Raw genomic sequence first — 18,350 nt, forward strand, 5'->3', positions numbered from 1 at the left:
CTTGGCACTAGGGAGGAAATGTAGAACCGTAGTGCCGAGCTGCTAACACCCCCCTTCCCCTGACTCTACACCCTCCAGCTTAGAGGGGTTCGACCCGTCATTTCAGCATGCTTGTGGGGTTAATTCTTCTGAGAGCCAAAGTAAACACATAGAGCTTAGTGGAGTCATTAGATCTACAGTGCCTATAGGTGCCCAGAGATAAATAACAATTAATCATACGACCTTATCAATCTGCTGCTCTCACAGCAACACTCATATCAATGTCAAATCACTGCCGTTTGTTCTCACAGTATGTTTTTGATGTGGACAGCAAAGGAGAAGGAAAACCACTCACGTAGGCCTTCTTTTATATATAATATACAAATTATTATAGAGAGAAATAATAGGGAATGTGGAATGTGAAGTTTGAATGTTGCTAAATGTTAAAGGAGTAAAGTAAAAAATACAAAGATAATGGATGTTTCGCTGCCAATAATTTGACTTGATTGGAATTTACATACATTTTTCTTATACCACATTTAGTCAAGCATACAAATGTCCATCTGGTGATAATCACAATATTTACATGTCCAACGAGTTCAATATGTTTCACTGATTCTTAAATCACCATGGAAGACCAAGCGTTAGGTGAAACTGTTTCAGCGATCGCATAGTCTAAATACCTCCTCAGCACTCTGACAGTCATCCATGTAATACATTTAAATATCTGGCAAAAACATGAGCTATTCAGTAGACCATGTGTGCAGAAGACCTATTCAACTATTTCATAAATTCCTAAATTACATTAAGGATAATCTAATAGGTATCCCCTTACTAAAGCGCTACATTTGCACACCCTCCATTTTAGAGCAGGCCTTAAATAATGGTCAAAGAAAATCATTATGAGAATTGGTGCCAAAGCTCATGTGCATGAGAAAAAGCAGACGCCTCCGCCGCCCCACTGGGATCCCCTCCGCTGCAACGCACGACATCAAAAATATACATTTAGCCATTACAATACCATGAGAAAAAAGACATGACATGAAGCCTGGCCAAAGCGGTCATGTGTAAAAAAAGGCAGACTTGGTGAGTGTCCGCCTCGATGGAGAGCAGACACGCTGGGTGAATAGACTCCAGTGTGCGGGGCTCCCATTTCTGCGCTGTATCACTGCCACACCGCAACCTGACGAGCGGACCACTCTGCCGGACTGAGGGCCAAACCGTGCCGGGAGTGGCTCCCACACATGCCAGCCCGTCACCTCTGAGCCCACGCAGAGGCTGGAGTTTGTTGTTCCATTATGTAATGCTAGGACAGCCTACAGCTGAATGACTGACTGACTGCTGCTGCTAGGATGCAGCCGCGGTGCGTGTGGCCCTAAGAATATCTACTATACCTCTAGGAATTCATCATGTGGAGATATTAATATAGTCAAAACCGTTTTGTTACCCATCTTCCAGTGAAACTGTCACTATAGTAGAATAGTAGAAGATATTATGCATATTACCATATATTACCATGATATAAAGTCACATAATCTTGTTTGAAAATTATTAAACCCCCCGACACACTTGTACTTTTTAAGATCATACTTTATTATTATTTTTTGCATGTGTCCTGACTGTGTTCCTTGGCTGATACCACTCACACTTAAAGATCAAATGGAGAAAATGAATACAAAAAGCACTCCTGGGACAAATGACAGATACTGCTAACCTTAGTAGCTAAACACAAACCAGTTAGTGCTGGACATGCACAAGAAATCGTTGCAGCGCGGAAACCAAGGAGGCTAGTGGTTCAAGGTTTAGTTGGCCGATGTGTTGATTTGATTGAAGAGTTTGTCCTTAATGACTTGAGACATCAGTCCATGAATTGCCTCTATGGTTGTCTTGCAGCTAAAACAAAGCAGAGTGAAAAATCGTTTAAGTTTTACCACACAGTCTCTACCAGACAGTCTCTACCAGACAGTCTCTACCAGACAAAACACACTCCACATTCAGACAGAGACGCGGCATCTACACTGTGACAGTAATTTTATAAGAGCAACACATGTGTGTTCTTCAGAGTAAAGTAACGTACCATTATGTTCTCTCTCTCTATGTAGCAGACATTACTGTAACCAGTATTAATAGACAGATGAGGAGGCTTTTATTTTTGTATCACGATTTTTCAGAATTTGGAATAATAAACAAATGTAATTGTATTGAATAAATAAATAACTGTGACTGAATAAATAAATAACTGACTGTAATAATCTTACTACCCTCATAAAGAAGCAAGTTATGTCCTTTTTCTTTTTTTTCCAAATAGATTATTTGAAAATGTGTCTCTTACTCCATTTTGAATCACCCTGCTTGTTGTACACCTCAAGATTGCGAAATTCCAATAAATGAAAGAGCGTACATTTGATAAAATAGTGGCACTTGGAATTTGTATTATACAGTATTTACAAATAATTAAATTATAGTAATGGATTGTCATACATATCAGTAAATAATCATAATAATTTAATTACATACAATTAAATTGGGGATTAAATAAATGTCTTGCTTCCACAAGGTGTGAGTATATAATATATCTCATATAGGTTTTAAGTTATCATTAATATGGACAGTATCTATTATCAACAATGATTAAGTCGGTGAATAATATCACACAACAAAATATCAAGAAAGGCAGAAATGCGTCGGGCCGCGGGCATGGTAAAAGACTCATGACAATGATTTTAAAATCATCAATCATATCAAGGAAGAAGACACTGGACCTGCCAAAAATCAATAAAGCTTAGAAAACCCGCAGCCTCCTTGTGGTTGTTTTTTGGTCAGAATGTAGACGCGGCCGTACCTGTCTCGTGTCGCTTTGGCCAGCTTGTCCTCAGACTTGCGGTCGTGTGTGTCCAGCCCCAGCATGAAGCTGCCTCTGCCCAGCTGAGCCTCTGACTGCTCCAGCTTCTCAGACAGGTCAAACACCTGGCCTGTGGTGTAGTCCGAGTTCTGAACACACACACACACACACACACACACGAAACAACTCATGCACAATTTCACGCCAAAAGCTCAACAATGGATTTGTTTCTCCGTGAACAAGAACGTTGCAGATTAGCAACAAATATAGCTCACTAGCTGTAGTAGGAATACATTGTGTGCCAAGGAGCAATGAAAAGAAGTCAAGACGTTTGCTTAAGGTGCGGCTGCATGTTTTCAGTGGAAAGGTAATTAAAACACAATGACACAGGGGCCCCTGACTAGGGTGACACTGACAGTGTAGCGACTGACAAAGCCCTTCACCAATGGAGCAGCCCGTTCTTGACATGTAGTCAATTCATCTTCATCCTGAATGCCAAGAGCCAACTGTTTGGATAAGCCTGATGCCTATTTAGACTGTTTAGTCAAGCTCGAGTCGGGACGCGGCGACTGCATCCACAATGGGAATTCACATGAGGGGCTTTCAATCTTTAGAAAGTATTGGTGGGGAGGTGGGGGGGCAGGAGATGATCCATGGTGAACCACGGTAGCATCTGTATCACTGGAACTGAGTTTGAGTTTAATAACGCGTCTCCCTTGTCACAAAGTTCACAGCGGGCCTATTACCAAAAACCAATAAACAGGGACTCTTAGCTAATAAGCTAGAATAAATTACAACAACACAGAGCTGGTGACCACATGTCTCTATTAGTTACAGGGGAATAATTAACTATATCAATCTAAATGTCAAATAATCAGCCAAAATTTAGATTTTTGAAATAGCCTACGTACCGTGAGGAGACTTGAAGAACTTAAGGTATTGACCCAGTACTTGTTCCAAAGGAGCTCCAGTAGCTTTCTATCAAGGGAGGACTTAAAGTAAGTCACCTCCAAGGCATAATACCTAAATAAGACAGAACAAATAATGATTAAGACAAACAAAAACGTGAATCACAATTTTTGCGTCATCCATTTTTACATTAAAAAGTGAAGAACATGAAAAAAAAGCAAGCAAAAACGTAAACATTAAAAAAAAAGTTCATATATAAAAAATATATCCAACAATGTCATATACTGTATGAAGGATGGGATCAACACTCACTGTTTACAGTGTACACCAAAGTCTTCGATCTTGTTCAGGGGGATTGTCTGATATTCTGAGGGTCCTTCATCAGGAGGCTTGTAACCCTGAAAATCCAAAGTGAAAATGCTGAGAAATAATATCAGAAAATAAATACCGTAAATTCCGCACTATAAGCCGCAGCAGCAAAATTGACTGTTTGTTACATATATAAGCTGCACCGGACTATAAGCCGCAGGTGTTTTAACACATTGACTGCCAGCCGTTTTTTTCTTGCTGTAGGTAGCTTCTGCCAAGCCGTTTTTTGAGGATTGTGGCTCATTTTACAAGAGCCGAGGATTATTTTCTGCTTGGAGTTTGTGAACATACAATATCTCAAAAGTACTAATAGAATGTGTACTTTCTCTGTCTAAAAGAGTTAGTTTGTAGAGTTAGTAGTTATGTAAGCATTAGCAGTTGAATACAGCATGGTTTCAGCATCAGAAAAAATATTCAGAGATAAACGGCTTTTTGTGAAATTCGATAGAACAGTCACTTTAACCATTCATTTTTGGCTCTCTCTCTCTCTCTCTCTCCCTCCCCCTCTCGCTCTCTCTCTCTCTCTCTCTCCATCCCTCTCGCTCTCCCTCCCTCTCTCTCTCTCTCTCTCTCTCTCTCCCTCCATCTCGCTCTCCCTCCCTCTCTCTCTCTCTCCCTCCCTCTCGGGAGGGAGACGCACTAGGTTTAATCCTAGTGAGAGGGGGAGAGAGAGAGAGAGAGAGAGAGAGGGAGGGAGGGAGAGAGAGAGAGCGAGAGAGAGAGAGAGAGAGGGAGAGAGCGAGAGGGAGAGTTGCTTCAACTCCTCCCTCCGTTGGCGTTCTTCTTGGCTGCAGCGGCCGTCACAAGCTTGTCTGCTTTGCTGCTGTCCTGTGCCTGCATGTCTGCGCGGCCGCTGTTTGAGGAAGTCTGGATGTACTCGCTCGCTTCTTGGAGTTTTGGTTGAGAGAAGCTTTTGCGATTCTGGTCATATTTATGCTGCGTGTTTCAAAGTGTGTTCCACCTGTAATCTATTATGCAAATTTGCAATCCCGCATCGCCAGCAATCAGCGCGAAAACGAAAGCGTTTTCCCCCATCCATTTTCATGAGAATGGCTGGGGTGAGAATGGCGTGACAAGTTAAAAAAATGCTTGCCTTCCTCTAGTCAGGAGAGCACTGTTGCCACTTAGTGGGTCGGTGGAATGGGTTGTAAACGTTCGGTGGCTCCAATAATTATATAAGAGATGTAAAAGGGTTAGATGCACATCCCACGGTCAAAAAAAAAAAATTCATTTTTTTGACGTATCAATACGTCCTTGGCAGTGAAGCGCTGGATTCTTTTTGACGTATACATACGTCGTTGGCAGTCAACGTGTTAATGTATTTTTTTTTTTTTTTTTTGTGTTTTAATGTTTAATTACCATATGTAAGGGTTCATGCACAGAGGGGATTGTCGGGAAAGAGATGGCTGTTTGAGGAAGCTCCCATTTATTAACATTTCAACAAAACAACATAACACAACACCACCTGTGTTTTTTTTTACAGTGCACACAGTGTCCGCGGTGTGGTGAAAAGAGGGCAAGAGAGGAAATTAAAACAGAAGTGGATTTATAGTTAGAAAGAGTGCTAAAAAAGAGAGATTTTTTTTTTTTTTTAATCCATAGATAAGCCGCACCGTTATATAAGCCGCAGGGCCAAAAAACGGGGAAAAAGCCGCGGCTTATAGTCCGAAATTTACGGTACTCATCTTTTAATTTTTTATTTACTTTTTACAATTTCATTAACATCAACTAGATAATTACTACATTGATAAGTAGTAACAGTCAGACTCAAGAAAGGCATTTACAAAATTGTGAATTGTAGTTTGTGTTGTATAGCAGCATTGAAAAAAGGAAAAAAGAAAACTACAAAAAACAATCAGAGACAGTAAATAAAACTCACAGGCTAGGAAAAACTGACGATATAAATAGCGTCTTCTCTTACCTTTGGGTAGGTTCTGAAGGCGCCAAGGTTGACTTTCCCTGCAGATATGGTCCTCGTGGGGTCAATCTGAAGGGGGAAGGATACAGTAGAACAGGAAAAGCAAGTCAGGAGTCATAAAAACCTCCAGAGACCACTCGACTCTGGCCACCACGAGTGATTTTTTCCCCCTTTTACTATGCCTGTCACTGCACTGAAAATACACACTTAATTATATGATGCCCACGGCATTTAAGCTCTGCAAAACCAATGAAGTGTAAATAGCATATATAGTTACAATAGCAAAATATTCATCCGTACTACATGGAAACCTACAACCGATACATCAACAATCTCAACCCCTTCTCAGTTACTCATGCATGCACTTGTACAGGCAAACTGGGAAAGAAATGAAAAGACTATTATAAATACGATCTTAATAGCGTGCTTTTTGAAATCAGAAGTTATAGGAGACGCAACTGTTGGCTTGAAATTAAAATGATTACAATTTCCCTCCTCATCTTACCACAACGGCCACAAAAGGCTCCTGAAACTGCTGGTTGAGCATCTGAGTGCTGACATCTATGCCTGAGAGCCAGCATCCATAGCCTGGGTGACTGTGGTACCAGCCAATAGCATTCTCTAGCCGGCCAACCTGGTGGATCAGATTATAGCTGGTTGGTTGGTAATAAAGTCATGAAGCCTCAATAAATTATGAACACATGACTAACTACTAAAATTGACTCAAATGGATGAATAAAATGAACCACACGATGCTAAAATAATAATAAAAAAAGATAGCAATCCATCATATATACAGAATGTGATGTAATATATATTTTATGGCTGAAAAGTGAGCGTGCACAAATTGGATGAACCCTACTCAACAATGAAAACAGTAAGACGCCACTGCCCAACCTGTTTGGCATTTTCAATGTAGGCGGCCATGTATTCATATGCTGCAGCCTGGGCGTTGACTCGGGTTTCTGTGCCTTCCACAGGCAAGGCAAAGCTGTCCATAATGATCATGGTTTCACCGTCCACCTTGCCCAGCATGAGGCCCATCACCTCCAGGTTGCCTCCAGACCTGGCATGCATCACCATCTTCAACAGCGCCAAAGCTGAGATCTTGCAGTACTTGAAGTAGTGGTGACTGTGGGTCAGAGAAGGGTGCATTCATTATTAACTGGAATAGTTGTAATCATGTCGGTTTTACGATTTGTCTATAACAGTTGTCTGATATGAAACCTATTGTCCATAACATTGTTTCCATCTTGAATAAGACACAGGGGGGCGCGCACGCACACGCGCACACACACACCGCTGTTGACAAATCTGCTAGCTTGCTAACCACGGTAGCTACCAGTCACAGCGTGACGTTACCCCAAACACTAAATGCATATAAAAACAAAAGCCGACAATTCGAGTAAGACATTATTCCTATTACACTTACTCCTTTGTCCATGGCTTTGCAGCGAGGATTTCTTGTTGTTGCTTTTTGTCATACTTGTAAATTTCATCGATGTTCTGAACTTCCGTCATGCTATTAGATAGCTCCCATGTTTTCTGGGCCATGCTGCTCCCTGCCATGCTGCTGATCTAAGCACAAAGATGAGTCGTTACAAGAATCCTGTTTGAACAAATTAGTGCTCAAATGTTAACTATCGCTCAAAGATGTGGATATCATAACAACAGCGCTAAACAGAACAGACGTCCACTCGTTCAGGGAGCCATGATGGTTGACAATACCAATCCATGCAATGAAAGTGTGTTAATCTTAACCTGTTGGAGCGGGGGCGTTTGTCTCTCAAATAAGATATCACCATGTAATACATGATGGATTGCACGTTAAAGTGGAAATAGCCGCGAATATTAGCCAACAGAAAGCAACCATTGCCGTATTTATTTATTTTTTGAAGTACAGTCACCCCTCCCTGTGAAAGTATGGTATAGTCCTAAGAATACGTCACTGACGTCAACGAACCAACGGGAACACAGTGACATCTAGCGGCGGTTTTCAAGAAAACACTGAAGGGAATGTGTTTGCAGCATGGTCAAGGATTATTATGATACCGGGCGGTTATAACATCATAAACTCTTCAGGTTAATTAGTTATTGGTGAATTCAGTGACAGTGACATTGTGAGGAAGGAAATCACAGTAGCCTATCTGAGAACCTATATAGGCTAGAGTTTATACATCAATACATGTCTGATGCATGCATGTTGTGTATAAAAGCTCAATCAATTTTGTTCATTCATTCACCCAGACAGTTCAATATGACCTTCCCTTTGCCCCCCCCCCCCCCCCCTTTGATGCATTAAGGCGCGACATAGGCTACAAATTTGTAACAATTGGACAAATCAGCGTGACATCACGGACCCCCGGAAATATGAAACCGCAGCAGCAGGTGAGGTAACTTGTGCCAAACAAATCTTAATATCTCAAAAACGATACATCACATCGCATTTTGACATTCTGAGTGAGAGCAGACTGATGTATAATGCTATGTATGTCGTCGTGTTAAAGTTGTGTGAAGTGTCGCAGTTTTTAAAATGAAGTGGATTTAGTAAAAAGCACAACCTGCTACATGCTAGCTCGAGACACTCAAGGCTGGCCTCATAGGTCCCATTGTAAAGTTATCCCCCAGTAAGCAGTTTGTTTACCAACAAGCTGATCGGCTGATTTGTGATAGCGGTATCTATTTAATAGATCACAATGAACCTGCTCGATTACTTAGCCTACATTAAGACGTTTGTATTAGGCTACACGTTTTCTCTAGCAAATGATGTTTAAATTGAGGCATTATATAATGTGCTAATTTGCATAAGCATTTCCAGAACATAAATCTGAACATTATAAATGGTTCAAAATTGTCGTTTTATTTTGTTGACATATTGCGAGAGTGGTAGTCTGACGTTATATTTCAGTGTTTTAGAAATAGCTGGGGAGGGGGGCAATGCTATTTTTTGTTAGCATTGGTTGCCCCTAGCAACGGAATGACGCTTTGCCTGAGCAACCACGAGCCTTTGTGTGTTTGGTTTCGATAGGCTATGGGCAAATGCCAATAACTTATACGTATATGTATGATCTATCCTTAAGAATACCATAACCAGAGTTGCGCACTATCCTAGCAGTAGCCCTACTGTAGGTTACATCCCTATTTCACATAGCCATTATTTCTAGTTCCAGTGATTTAGTAGGCAGCTGTGCATTAAATGGGGCGAAGATGGGACGTTTTTCGAGGAACATAAAATAAAAGCATCGCTGTATCGCTGAAGAGTGATCCACCATACATGGACATCAAGGTTTGTGGAAATATTCTTGCTTTGATGATCGCCACTTGAGAGGCAAGCAATTCATTAAATTAAAGTTAATATCACGTGTGAATATCACTACGGGTGCAACTTCAGCATCATCAACACAAGAAATGCTCCCTACTGATAAAGGTATTGTGCAAGTTTCTCTGATAGTACACAGGTTACAGTCTTTGAATATAGCATGAGATTGTGTATTTGTTTCAGGTGATGATTTTGGCTTAAGTTTGCTCCTGGGAGCAGAATATGAAAAGAAGAAGCAGAAACTTCAACAGGAGCTTCGTTCAGATTACATACATCATGTTTCAAAGGTCTGACTATGCAATCACATGGGGGGTTTTATCATCTTGTTTGTATTTTAGGGTATGCTTTTTAATTAGGAGTATTTTTTATTTGAAAATATAGGATATGCTTTTTAATTGATTTTTTTTTTTTGAAAATTGATTATTTTCAATTGATTGAAAATGATTATTTCACTCATCACATCCCTGTTGCTTTTGACTTTACCTGCCTGCTTTTTTCATATTCTTCCTCCAGAAAAAAGACCTGAAATCTGGCGAGCCTCATCCACAGCCACAAAATCTCTCCCTACACATTGGCGAGAGGAGCTCTGCGAAGGTGTGTGTGTGTGTGTGTGTGTGTGTGTGTGTGTGTGTGTGTGTGTGTGTGTGTGTGTGTGTGTGTGTTGTGTGTGTGTGTGTGTGTGTGTGTGTGTGTGTGTTTCTGTGTGTGTTTCTGTGTGTGTGTGTGTGTGTGTGTGTGTGTGTGTGTGTGTGTGTGTGTGTGTTTCTGTGCATGTTTCTGTGCATGTGTACCTGCATGTGACATAACAGTAAACAGATAACTCATCAACATGGGACTTTTCCCCCTGGCATGACTTGACTTGCTCACAACAACACCAGTGGAGTTGATTTACTGCAGTGTCCTGGCTTAAGCGCATATGACATGTTGATTGTACAGTACTTTGTGTACCACGGCAACTGCTTTAGTTTATATATGTAGCTGTGGACTTGTTGGAGCTTACTGAATGTAATTAAGGTGTAAGAAATCTCAGTGGGTTTACCAGTTATTGTGAATGGAGATGAAAACATGATACATGAAACCTACAGTGAGGTGCCTTGTTTTCAGAGGGTATGCTGTGTAGTTGGTTTTGTGTATTCATTTTGTATACCATATACCATATTTTCTCAAATTGTAAGAGCTGGGTCTTTTTCTTAAAATTTTAAAATATATTTGGTGTGCTTTATTAGTATTCAATGGAGAATTAAAGGAAATATTGGAAATATAGGAGGTGATGATGTCACGACATTGTGAACACATGATCGGTGCCCAAGCTGCAGGGGCCGGCAACCTTTTTGATATAAAGTGGCATTTTCAAATTCGCTTGTCAATCAGTGTGCCTGAGGTCTTTTTAGTTGGAGGACCAGACATTGTCTGTCTTTCGTACCGACATTTTCATCTGCTCTCTGCTGCTTTGGAATGCATGGAACGCAAGGAGGCTAACCAATCAGAGGTAGAATACTGTAGAGTGGGTCACTACCGTGCGCACTGTGTGCTGCTCCCGTGCTCACTAGTTAACCGTCCACCTGCCAAAGGTGGCACCCGTGCCCTACATTGCTGATGCCTGCTGTAGACTCTAGAGCAGGGATACTCAACTTGCTTTGCCCGGGGGCCACTTTCGTGAAATGATAGAAGGCCAGGGTCCAGTTAATAAACAAACAATATAAATTTTTCTGTAGCAGATTGTAGGTTTTTGGGGTGTCAGCCGGAGTTTAGTCTGACAGTTAGGTTAGTTAGTTAGTAGGGCTGTGGCGATTCACTTATCTCCCGATTCGATACTATCACGATTCTTGGGTGCCGATTCGATTTATATTGCGATTCTTAAGTATTGCGATTCTACGATTATTGCGATTCGATATTACGATTTATTGCGATTTTTGTTTATTTTTTTCTTTTATTTTTTCAGTTTGTTTGCTTTTTTACACTAGATTAGAACATGGGAAAAGTTGAATCATACACTAGAGACTGTATATTATATATCATGAGTAGGGCTGGGCGATATAGTTAAAAACAGGGGCGGACTGGGATCATAATTCAGGCCGGGCATTAGATACCAAGCAGGCCAGCCCGATATGGGCCAACGCGCGTGAAATTTGGGCCGTTTGAAGCCAGATTTGGGCCGTTTGAAGTCCAATTTTACAATGAGATGCACCCACTTTAACCCTGAAGTGTAATTATTACTTCAGACTAACTAATAAAGTAATAAAACCACTAGTAAACCAGTAGGCGGCGCCTGGCCTGCTGTTCAGTGAGTGGCCTGACTGCAAGCACCCAAAAAAAAAAAATAATAAAAAAAAATAATAATAATAATTTGCGATTATCGATTCTGGAATAAAAGATCGATCCAAAAAATCGTGACATTAAAAATCGCGATACTTAGGTGAATCGATTTTTTCCCCCACCCCTATTAGTTAGGTTAAGTTAGTTAGGTTAAGTACATACATAAGTGCCTGGGTAGCGAGCAGACGGCAGTATTTGACAATTTAGCAGCTAAATTATAGATTATTTGTAAGATATTCCATGTTCCAGACTGAAATGCTATAACAGAAGTGGAGGATTGGCCAGAATGACATGAACATTTGGACACTTATTCAGCGGGTATCTTGCATGTTGCGTTCAGGTGCACTAAAAAAATTTTTTTTGCAATTCGCGGGCCGCAAGTTGAGTATCACTGCTCTAGAGGCATGACTGAATTTGTTTTCTGTCATCAGGAAAAACTGAGAGATGAGAGAAATAAGGAATATAACCTCTTCCTCAAAGAACAACCTCGACTCAGAATGTTAAAGAGGGAAAGAACCCCCATCACCTCCCAGGTAAGGAGAATAAATGAGTACAGATAGAAGTAGATGGAGTAGTAAAGTGCCTGATCTCATATGCTGTGGCTAAACACCTTAAATGTTCAACATTGAAAAAAGTCCCCTCCCTCATCCTGTAGGTTCAGACCTCAGATGCTTCTTCTCCACCTCCTCCCCTGCCCATCCTCAACAGCCAGCCAAACGTACATCCTACTCACAGGGAGCGCCCTTCATCCAGGAGGGACGCTGGCACCGTGACTGAGGCAGGCTGGAGTCAGGGCCCCCGGGGGCGAAGGCGCTGGCACCACCAAAGACCGAAGGGACCCCTGGAGCTTTGGGAGAGAAGGGCCAGGATGCCCACGGGACACAGAGTGGATTATAGCTCAGAGGAGGAGCTTAACACAGACGAGGAGGAGGAGCAGGAGTTCAGTCACAGGAGGAGGGGGCGAGAGCCTGAGGAAACGGAGAAGGGAACCCATCAACGTACAGCTGACAGGTGTGCTTTTTATCTGCCGGCGATACCCGGGGCCGAAGGCATAATGTTTTTGGTGTTGTCGGTTGTCCGTCCGTCTGTACATCCATACAGTCTGTCCGTACCTCTGTCCATCCAATGCTTCTTAACAAGCATGTCAGTTCCATGCTCATTAACGCGATATCTCAGGAACACCTTGAGGGAATTTCTTCCAATTTGGCTCAAACCTCCACTTGGACTCAAGGATGAACTGATTCGGACATCCGGGTAGTGTAGCGGTAGATTCCCTGCCTACCAACGGCCAACACGAGGGTCCCAGGTTCTCGCCCCGTGTTAGCTCTGACTTGGTCGGGTGTCCATACAGGCACATTTGGTGGGAAGCCGGAATGAGGGGATGTGTCCTGGTCGCTCCACTAGTGCCTCCTCTGGTCGGTCGGGAACTGGGGGGAATAGCGTGATCCTAGTAAAAAGAGAAATAGAGTCCGCACACTGGATTAGCTGACTCCCCATCAAAGGATCTTCATCAGACCCTTTCATCGAAATGTTAATAAACTGACCGGGAGCCATCAGATCCTTTGATTGTTTGGGGGAGTGGCTAGGGGGCGTGATAAATAAGGGGCGGGGCTAGGGGCGGTAGGGGCAGTGGCTGCGGGGATGTGGGTGGGGTAGGGGTAGGACCATTTTCCATGTCGAAAATGATTAGTCATGTTGTTGAGGTACCTCCAAACATTACCTAAAGTGCCATAAGGCTGAATGGCTGCACCACTGTGCCGTGGACCTGTCCTGCGTCTCAGAGCTCTTCAGGGCAGAGCTCCTCAGGACATGACGGAGGTGGAAGCCCCTGGTGTTCATGATCAGAACAAGAGCGAATGGTCACAGTTAGCAAGACCAATTCCCATGTACTGGCTTCCTACTATTAAAGCAATGAGAATAGTATGCTTAACATGTACTGGCTTCCTACTATTAAAGCAATGAGAATAGTATGCTTCACAGAATGATCCTAAATAGCAACAGCATTTACATGGAGAGCTGGAGATGCACTTCCTCCAGTAGACTGGGAGGACACATCAATCTCCTCATCGATTGAATGAATGAGCAGAATTCTTGATAACTGTCTGCAGCCATATCATTTATTGCCCTTCAGCACTTCTTTGACATCCTGTTGCATTTGATTATTTCCGGTTTAAATGCCATTAGTTTGCCTGCAAGTTGAGCGTCTGTCAATAAGCTGTTTACATGGCGGTCCTATTTGCTCTGATTGAGGGCAGGCCTTGGCCCAGCGCCAGGTGGACACTTACTCACCACGGCTCCATCAGAGGAGCTGGATTGATTAGAGAACGAGGCTTCTCTGGCTGCTTCTGGGTCCGTGGGTAGAAAGCTCTGCAGGCAAACTGTGACACTGTGGGATGTGAGGTGGTGGTGGTGCTTAGGTGTGGCTCAAAGGGGGATTGAGTGCTAGGCTGTTAGCTTCATATGCTGTCATTGATTGGCTGATTGACTGGAGTCTGTTGGTCCGTCTTTTGACTGTCTGAATGATTCTGTCTCTGTGCAATTAGTCTGCAAATGCCAGACAGCATGAGGACTGCTGAGAGATCTAGATCTGCCGCCAACAAGGATAAAGCCGAGTTTGCCACTGGACTCTCAATCGGTAGGAACCATTCTTATCTCATACGTTTTCAGACACCTTTTGGAACCTTGTGGAATTATTGATGCGATTGGATTAGTTGAGAAATCTTTTTCCGTATCACAGGTCATGTGACTGTATGGTTTTGTGTTGTGATGCAGGAGCAGTGGAAGGGCAGGCAGCCTCTCAGATGAGGAAAGAACGCTACAGGCAGGAGCTGCTGGAGCAAATGGCTGAGCAGCAGAGACACAGGACCAAGTGAGTATTATTATTTACACGATCAACATTTGTGTTGAATTTGTCTCAGATGAGACATCAGCATGGATCAACAACATACAAGAGGTAGGATGCGTGTTAGAACTCTGAACGATACTTTCTTTACTCATCTCACTCTATCTTCCCTGATCATCTTTTTTTAATGCGTTGCTCCTATGTTGTAAAGGACACAGTAACACTGTATCTTATAAGCTGCTACAGTGCTGCCATACTGGTCATTTTAAATAGTTTGAATGGTTTTAATATATATTTAATTATATATATTTAATTTTGTATTTGTATTTTTTCTCTCTCTCAGGGAGAAGGAACTTGAGCTAAGGATTGCTGCCACTGGAGCCGTTGACCATGAGAAGAAGGTACAGATAAATTTGCAAAGCAGATAAATTTGCAAAGCAATTCATCTGTGATGTTGTCTTTAATGATATTGTATGATTCTTTAAAAGTCCAATCTTACTGTCGTTCATTCATTACTAGTCATCCATGTCTACTCTTGCATTTATTGCAGTGCCTGAAGGTAAAATACATTGTCTTTGGTTATATCAAAAGTGTTTCAAATGCTTGGTTTTCTGTTCGCTCTATTTACAATTATATTATAAATATTAATCTCTCTGACATGTGTGTTTCCAATATTTCCGTGCAAGCCTTAACAGACTTGGCAAGTCTTGTGGAAATCTCTCAGCAGTTGGCACTTTTCACATTTGACACATTTTTTCTGCATCATAGTTGATCATATTGATATTCTGTTGATGTGATTGCACAAGATACCTGTTTGAGTAGCATCTTGCCTTGAGGTCTTCATATGTTTTGCTCTCTCTGTATTTCCTTTGGTGTATCTCCCTGGCCTGATGCATCACTTCTTCCAGCCTGACCGCATTAGGCAGTTTGGGGCAGTACATCGGCAGTATGAGGGCTGGAGACGGGACGTCCCCTACAAGCCCGGAAGAGGCACAGATGACTTGGGGAACGACCCAAATCGAAGGCCTCGGGAAGACAAACCCACGCTGGCCACAGAGGAGAGAGGCCGCCCAGAGAAGCCCCAGGCTGTGACCCTGGACCACAGCACAGCTCTCAGTCAGCTAGCAGGACACACCGGGCCTGGGTTAGGGACGGGATCAGCACCTGGGGTTCCTTCGCTGTCCTTATTTAATGAGGACTACCACAGGAACCTCTTAAACACACTAGGAGAGATGGCCGGCCCGAGGTAGCTCATTGTTGCTTTCTGTTCCTATATCGAATGAGTGAATTATTTTAAGACAGTTATTAAAAAACATACAGTGAGTGAACAGATAAAATCCATACACCAGTATTAAAATTGTCGAGGAATTAAAACACAATAAAGTCCAGGACTTGTTTCCATTGTGTTCCTCGTTTGTAAAAACAATCAGAGGTTGGCACAGCACGACCCAGCCAACACATAAAACAGCAACAACAGCATAATACACACACCATGCACAGAAACCACAAACAACAAAGACAGTATACAAAGCTTGACTGTCAGCAGCTCATCAGCCATCTCTTCACTGCTGTTTTAAAATGGTTGGCAGTGACAATTTCTTAAAATAGAGTCACAACCTACAATATTCCATTCTGTAGCTGCTGAGTACAGACGTGTATTTTGCCCAGATGCTGTCCGAAACCTACAAGGAACAAAATTAGACTCACTAGCTCTTTTGTAGAGTACCCATGAGTATCACTGACTAGTTTAAAATAACTTTTCAAGTAGTTGTGGATGGAGCCATATCCTATGTGAATAATAATTTGTCTAATGCATACTATAGTGTAGTTGTTTCTTAGGCCATGTTCAGACTAAGAGGCCAAATCTGATTTGTGAACTTTAATGACCTATTAATGATTCTATCCAGATTGGTTTTATGAGTCTGGACGCTCCAAGTCTGATTTGTCCCAAAACACATATGGAGGTACTTTCCAATCTGCTTTCGACTGATGTGACTTCAGTGTGGACGCGCTGATCACCCAAATCAGATTTGAGAGTGTCTTTTGCAGGGGGCGGGGACTTGAAGAGCAGAGAGCAGACATGCAAACACTGCCAGAAACATTGTATGTTGGCTCATTCGCTCATTGTATCTGGACACACAGATCCGACTTCAACACTTGCCCAAATCAGATTTGTGGCAGTGCGGACACTAAATCAGATTTGGGAAACCAATCAAGATAATGATGATTAATGACTTTAGCAGCCAATCGGATTTGCCTCTAATGTGAACATGGCCTTAGTATATAGAAGCATTTTGCATGTATGTGTGATTTATGGTCTTTTTTTTTCTTCTTATTTTTCAGATGTGCTGGCATTCCTCCTCCCATGCCTCCCACCCTAACAGATACATACAATACTCCATATGATCCAGCCTACTACTACTATGGAGCAAGACATCCATTCGATCCTAACCTGCCCTCCTACCAGAGTATATTATTAACGCCCATATTACATTTTTAAGACAGAAATAATGGTTTGGACATGCACTGTTTGTTATGACAAGGGGTTTTATTTTAAATGACACAAATTTGTCATAGTCATGGTGGCTGTCTGGTGTTTTAATGCGCTTAGATGGACTTTGTCGTATCTAGCGACTTGATGTTCAGATGGGATGATGGGAGTAATCCAGTGCCTTAAATAAACCCCCAGACATCTCCACTGAGACCCATTAGCATTTATTATCAAGCCACTATATCACCAGATCAATGGCAACAGGACTTGCCTTAGCAATTCATAAATCTCACTTTACCACAACACTGATTTGACTGCTAATGGGATATACAGCTTATTGGATATGAGTTCAACAGATCCAGTTGGATCTCGCTCCATCGAACTGGACCATTTGCTCACACTTATTTTCTTTCAATTTTTGGTAAATGGTAAATGGTAAATGGTCTGCATTTATATAGCGCTTTTATCCAAAGCGCTTTACAATCAGTAGATAGTCTACATTCACCCATTCATACACCGATGGCGGCAGGCTGCCACGCAGGGTGCCTACACACCATCGGGAGCAAGGAGGGTTAAGTGTCTTGCCCAAGGACACAGCGACAGCAGCTGGGAGGGAGCGGGGATCGAACCGCCAACCCTTGCGTCATTGGCCGACCCGCTCTACCTCCTGAGCTAAAGCCGCCCCGTTTACATTTTTATTTTGCTGCCAAATTTCTGCCTCGGAGTCTTGGTCTGAGCTCACTGCCGTTTCAATGTTAAAAAGCTGGCACATGAAAGCGTATTAACGATGTGCGTCTGGTATTTTCTTAGCATCTCCATCTGGAGGAGGGCAGCAGTCTGGGATCCTCTTCAACCTGCTTCAAGGAGCAGCTCCTCCCAAACCCAATGACCGCACTGGGTCAGTCAGTGTCCATCCCATCACCTTGACCTTTTTGCAAGGGAAAGAAATTGTGTGTCAGCTAAGCTTGTACATTAACAGCCATTTAGTGTTTCTCTTTTTTACCATCTGCCAGCAGAGGGCACTCACAGCAAACTAACTGCAAGTCTTGTCATTACACTGTTGTACACATGCCTCATCTGTTGACAGTGTCTGTCTGCTTCTAGAGCCACTGGTCAGCATGGGGCGTCTTCCCTGGCTGTTGGAGTGCTGCCTGGAGAGAGGCCCAAGCCGACCGGAGAGAGAGGACAGAGTTACCAAGAAGCACTTAGACAACAGGTACCAGATGTGCAGGAGTGGAACACCACGTTCACATATAGACAGCTAGACTTCACGAATCGGCGATGGCAGCTTCTGGCCCCGGAAGAAGCTTCTCTTTCCCTCTGGTTTGGATTGTGTGTGTGATGGGGAGATCTGTTAGTAATACC

At 42.5% G+C, this 18,350-nt stretch overlaps 2 protein-coding genes across 2 annotated transcripts in view; one reads left to right on the forward strand and one right to left on the reverse strand.

Moving 5' to 3' along the window:
- Positions 1–1,566: 1,566 nt before the first annotated feature.
- On the reverse strand, positions 1,567–7,721 carry cops5 (COP9 signalosome subunit 5). Its single transcript, XM_083632069.1, has 8 exons — positions 7,450–7,721; positions 6,915–7,149; positions 6,523–6,651; positions 6,021–6,086; positions 4,043–4,128; positions 3,733–3,844; positions 2,822–2,970; positions 1,567–1,872 (listed from the first exon to the last, which is right to left on the reverse strand). The coding sequence occupies exons 1-8, from the start codon at positions 7,584–7,586 to the stop codon at positions 1,782–1,784; spliced, it is 1,005 nt and encodes a 334-aa protein (XP_083488195.1). The 5' UTR covers positions 7,587–7,721; the 3' UTR covers positions 1,567–1,781.
- Positions 7,722–9,425: 1,704 nt separating this feature from the next.
- Positions 9,426–18,350, forward strand: part of cspp1a (centrosome and spindle pole associated protein 1a) — a gene marked incomplete at both ends in the record, with an annotated part of 38,340 nt that continues 29,415 nt past the window's right edge. The window contains 13 exons of the mRNA XM_083662912.1: positions 9,426–9,444; positions 9,520–9,623; positions 9,850–9,930; positions 12,084–12,185; positions 12,308–12,663; positions 13,434–13,511; positions 14,196–14,287; positions 14,425–14,521; positions 14,838–14,895; positions 15,403–15,638; positions 16,838–16,962; positions 17,796–17,883; positions 18,090–18,201. Coding sequence (XP_083519038.1) covers positions 9,426–9,444; positions 9,520–9,623; positions 9,850–9,930; positions 12,084–12,185; positions 12,308–12,663; positions 13,434–13,511; positions 14,196–14,287; positions 14,425–14,521; positions 14,838–14,895; positions 15,403–15,638; positions 16,838–16,962; positions 17,796–17,883; positions 18,090–18,201 — 1,548 coding nt within the window. The remainder of the gene's footprint in view (positions 9,445–9,519; positions 9,624–9,849; positions 9,931–12,083; positions 12,186–12,307; positions 12,664–13,433; positions 13,512–14,195; positions 14,288–14,424; positions 14,522–14,837; positions 14,896–15,402; positions 15,639–16,837; positions 16,963–17,795; positions 17,884–18,089; positions 18,202–18,350) is intronic.

This window comes from Poromitra crassiceps, assembly GCF_964638095.1.
Source record: "Poromitra crassiceps genome assembly, chromosome: 2".
Lineage (NCBI taxonomy): Eukaryota > Metazoa > Chordata > Actinopteri > Beryciformes > Melamphaidae > Poromitra > Poromitra crassiceps.

Bases quoted from the DNA above. Each gene is read 5' to 3' on its own strand.
- cops5 (XM_083632069.1), bottom strand. From the start codon at position 7,586: ATGGCAGGGAGCAGCATGGCCCAGAAAACATGGGAGCTATCTAATAGC. The intron at 6,087-6,522 runs GTAAGATGAGGA...TTCCCCCTTCAG, and splicing joins AGCCTTTTGTGGCCGTTGTG to ATTGACCCCACGAGGACCAT. The intron at 3,845-4,042 runs GTGAGTGTTGAT...TGTCTTATTTAG, and splicing joins TTTGGTGTACACTGTAAACA to GTATTATGCCTTGGAGGTGA.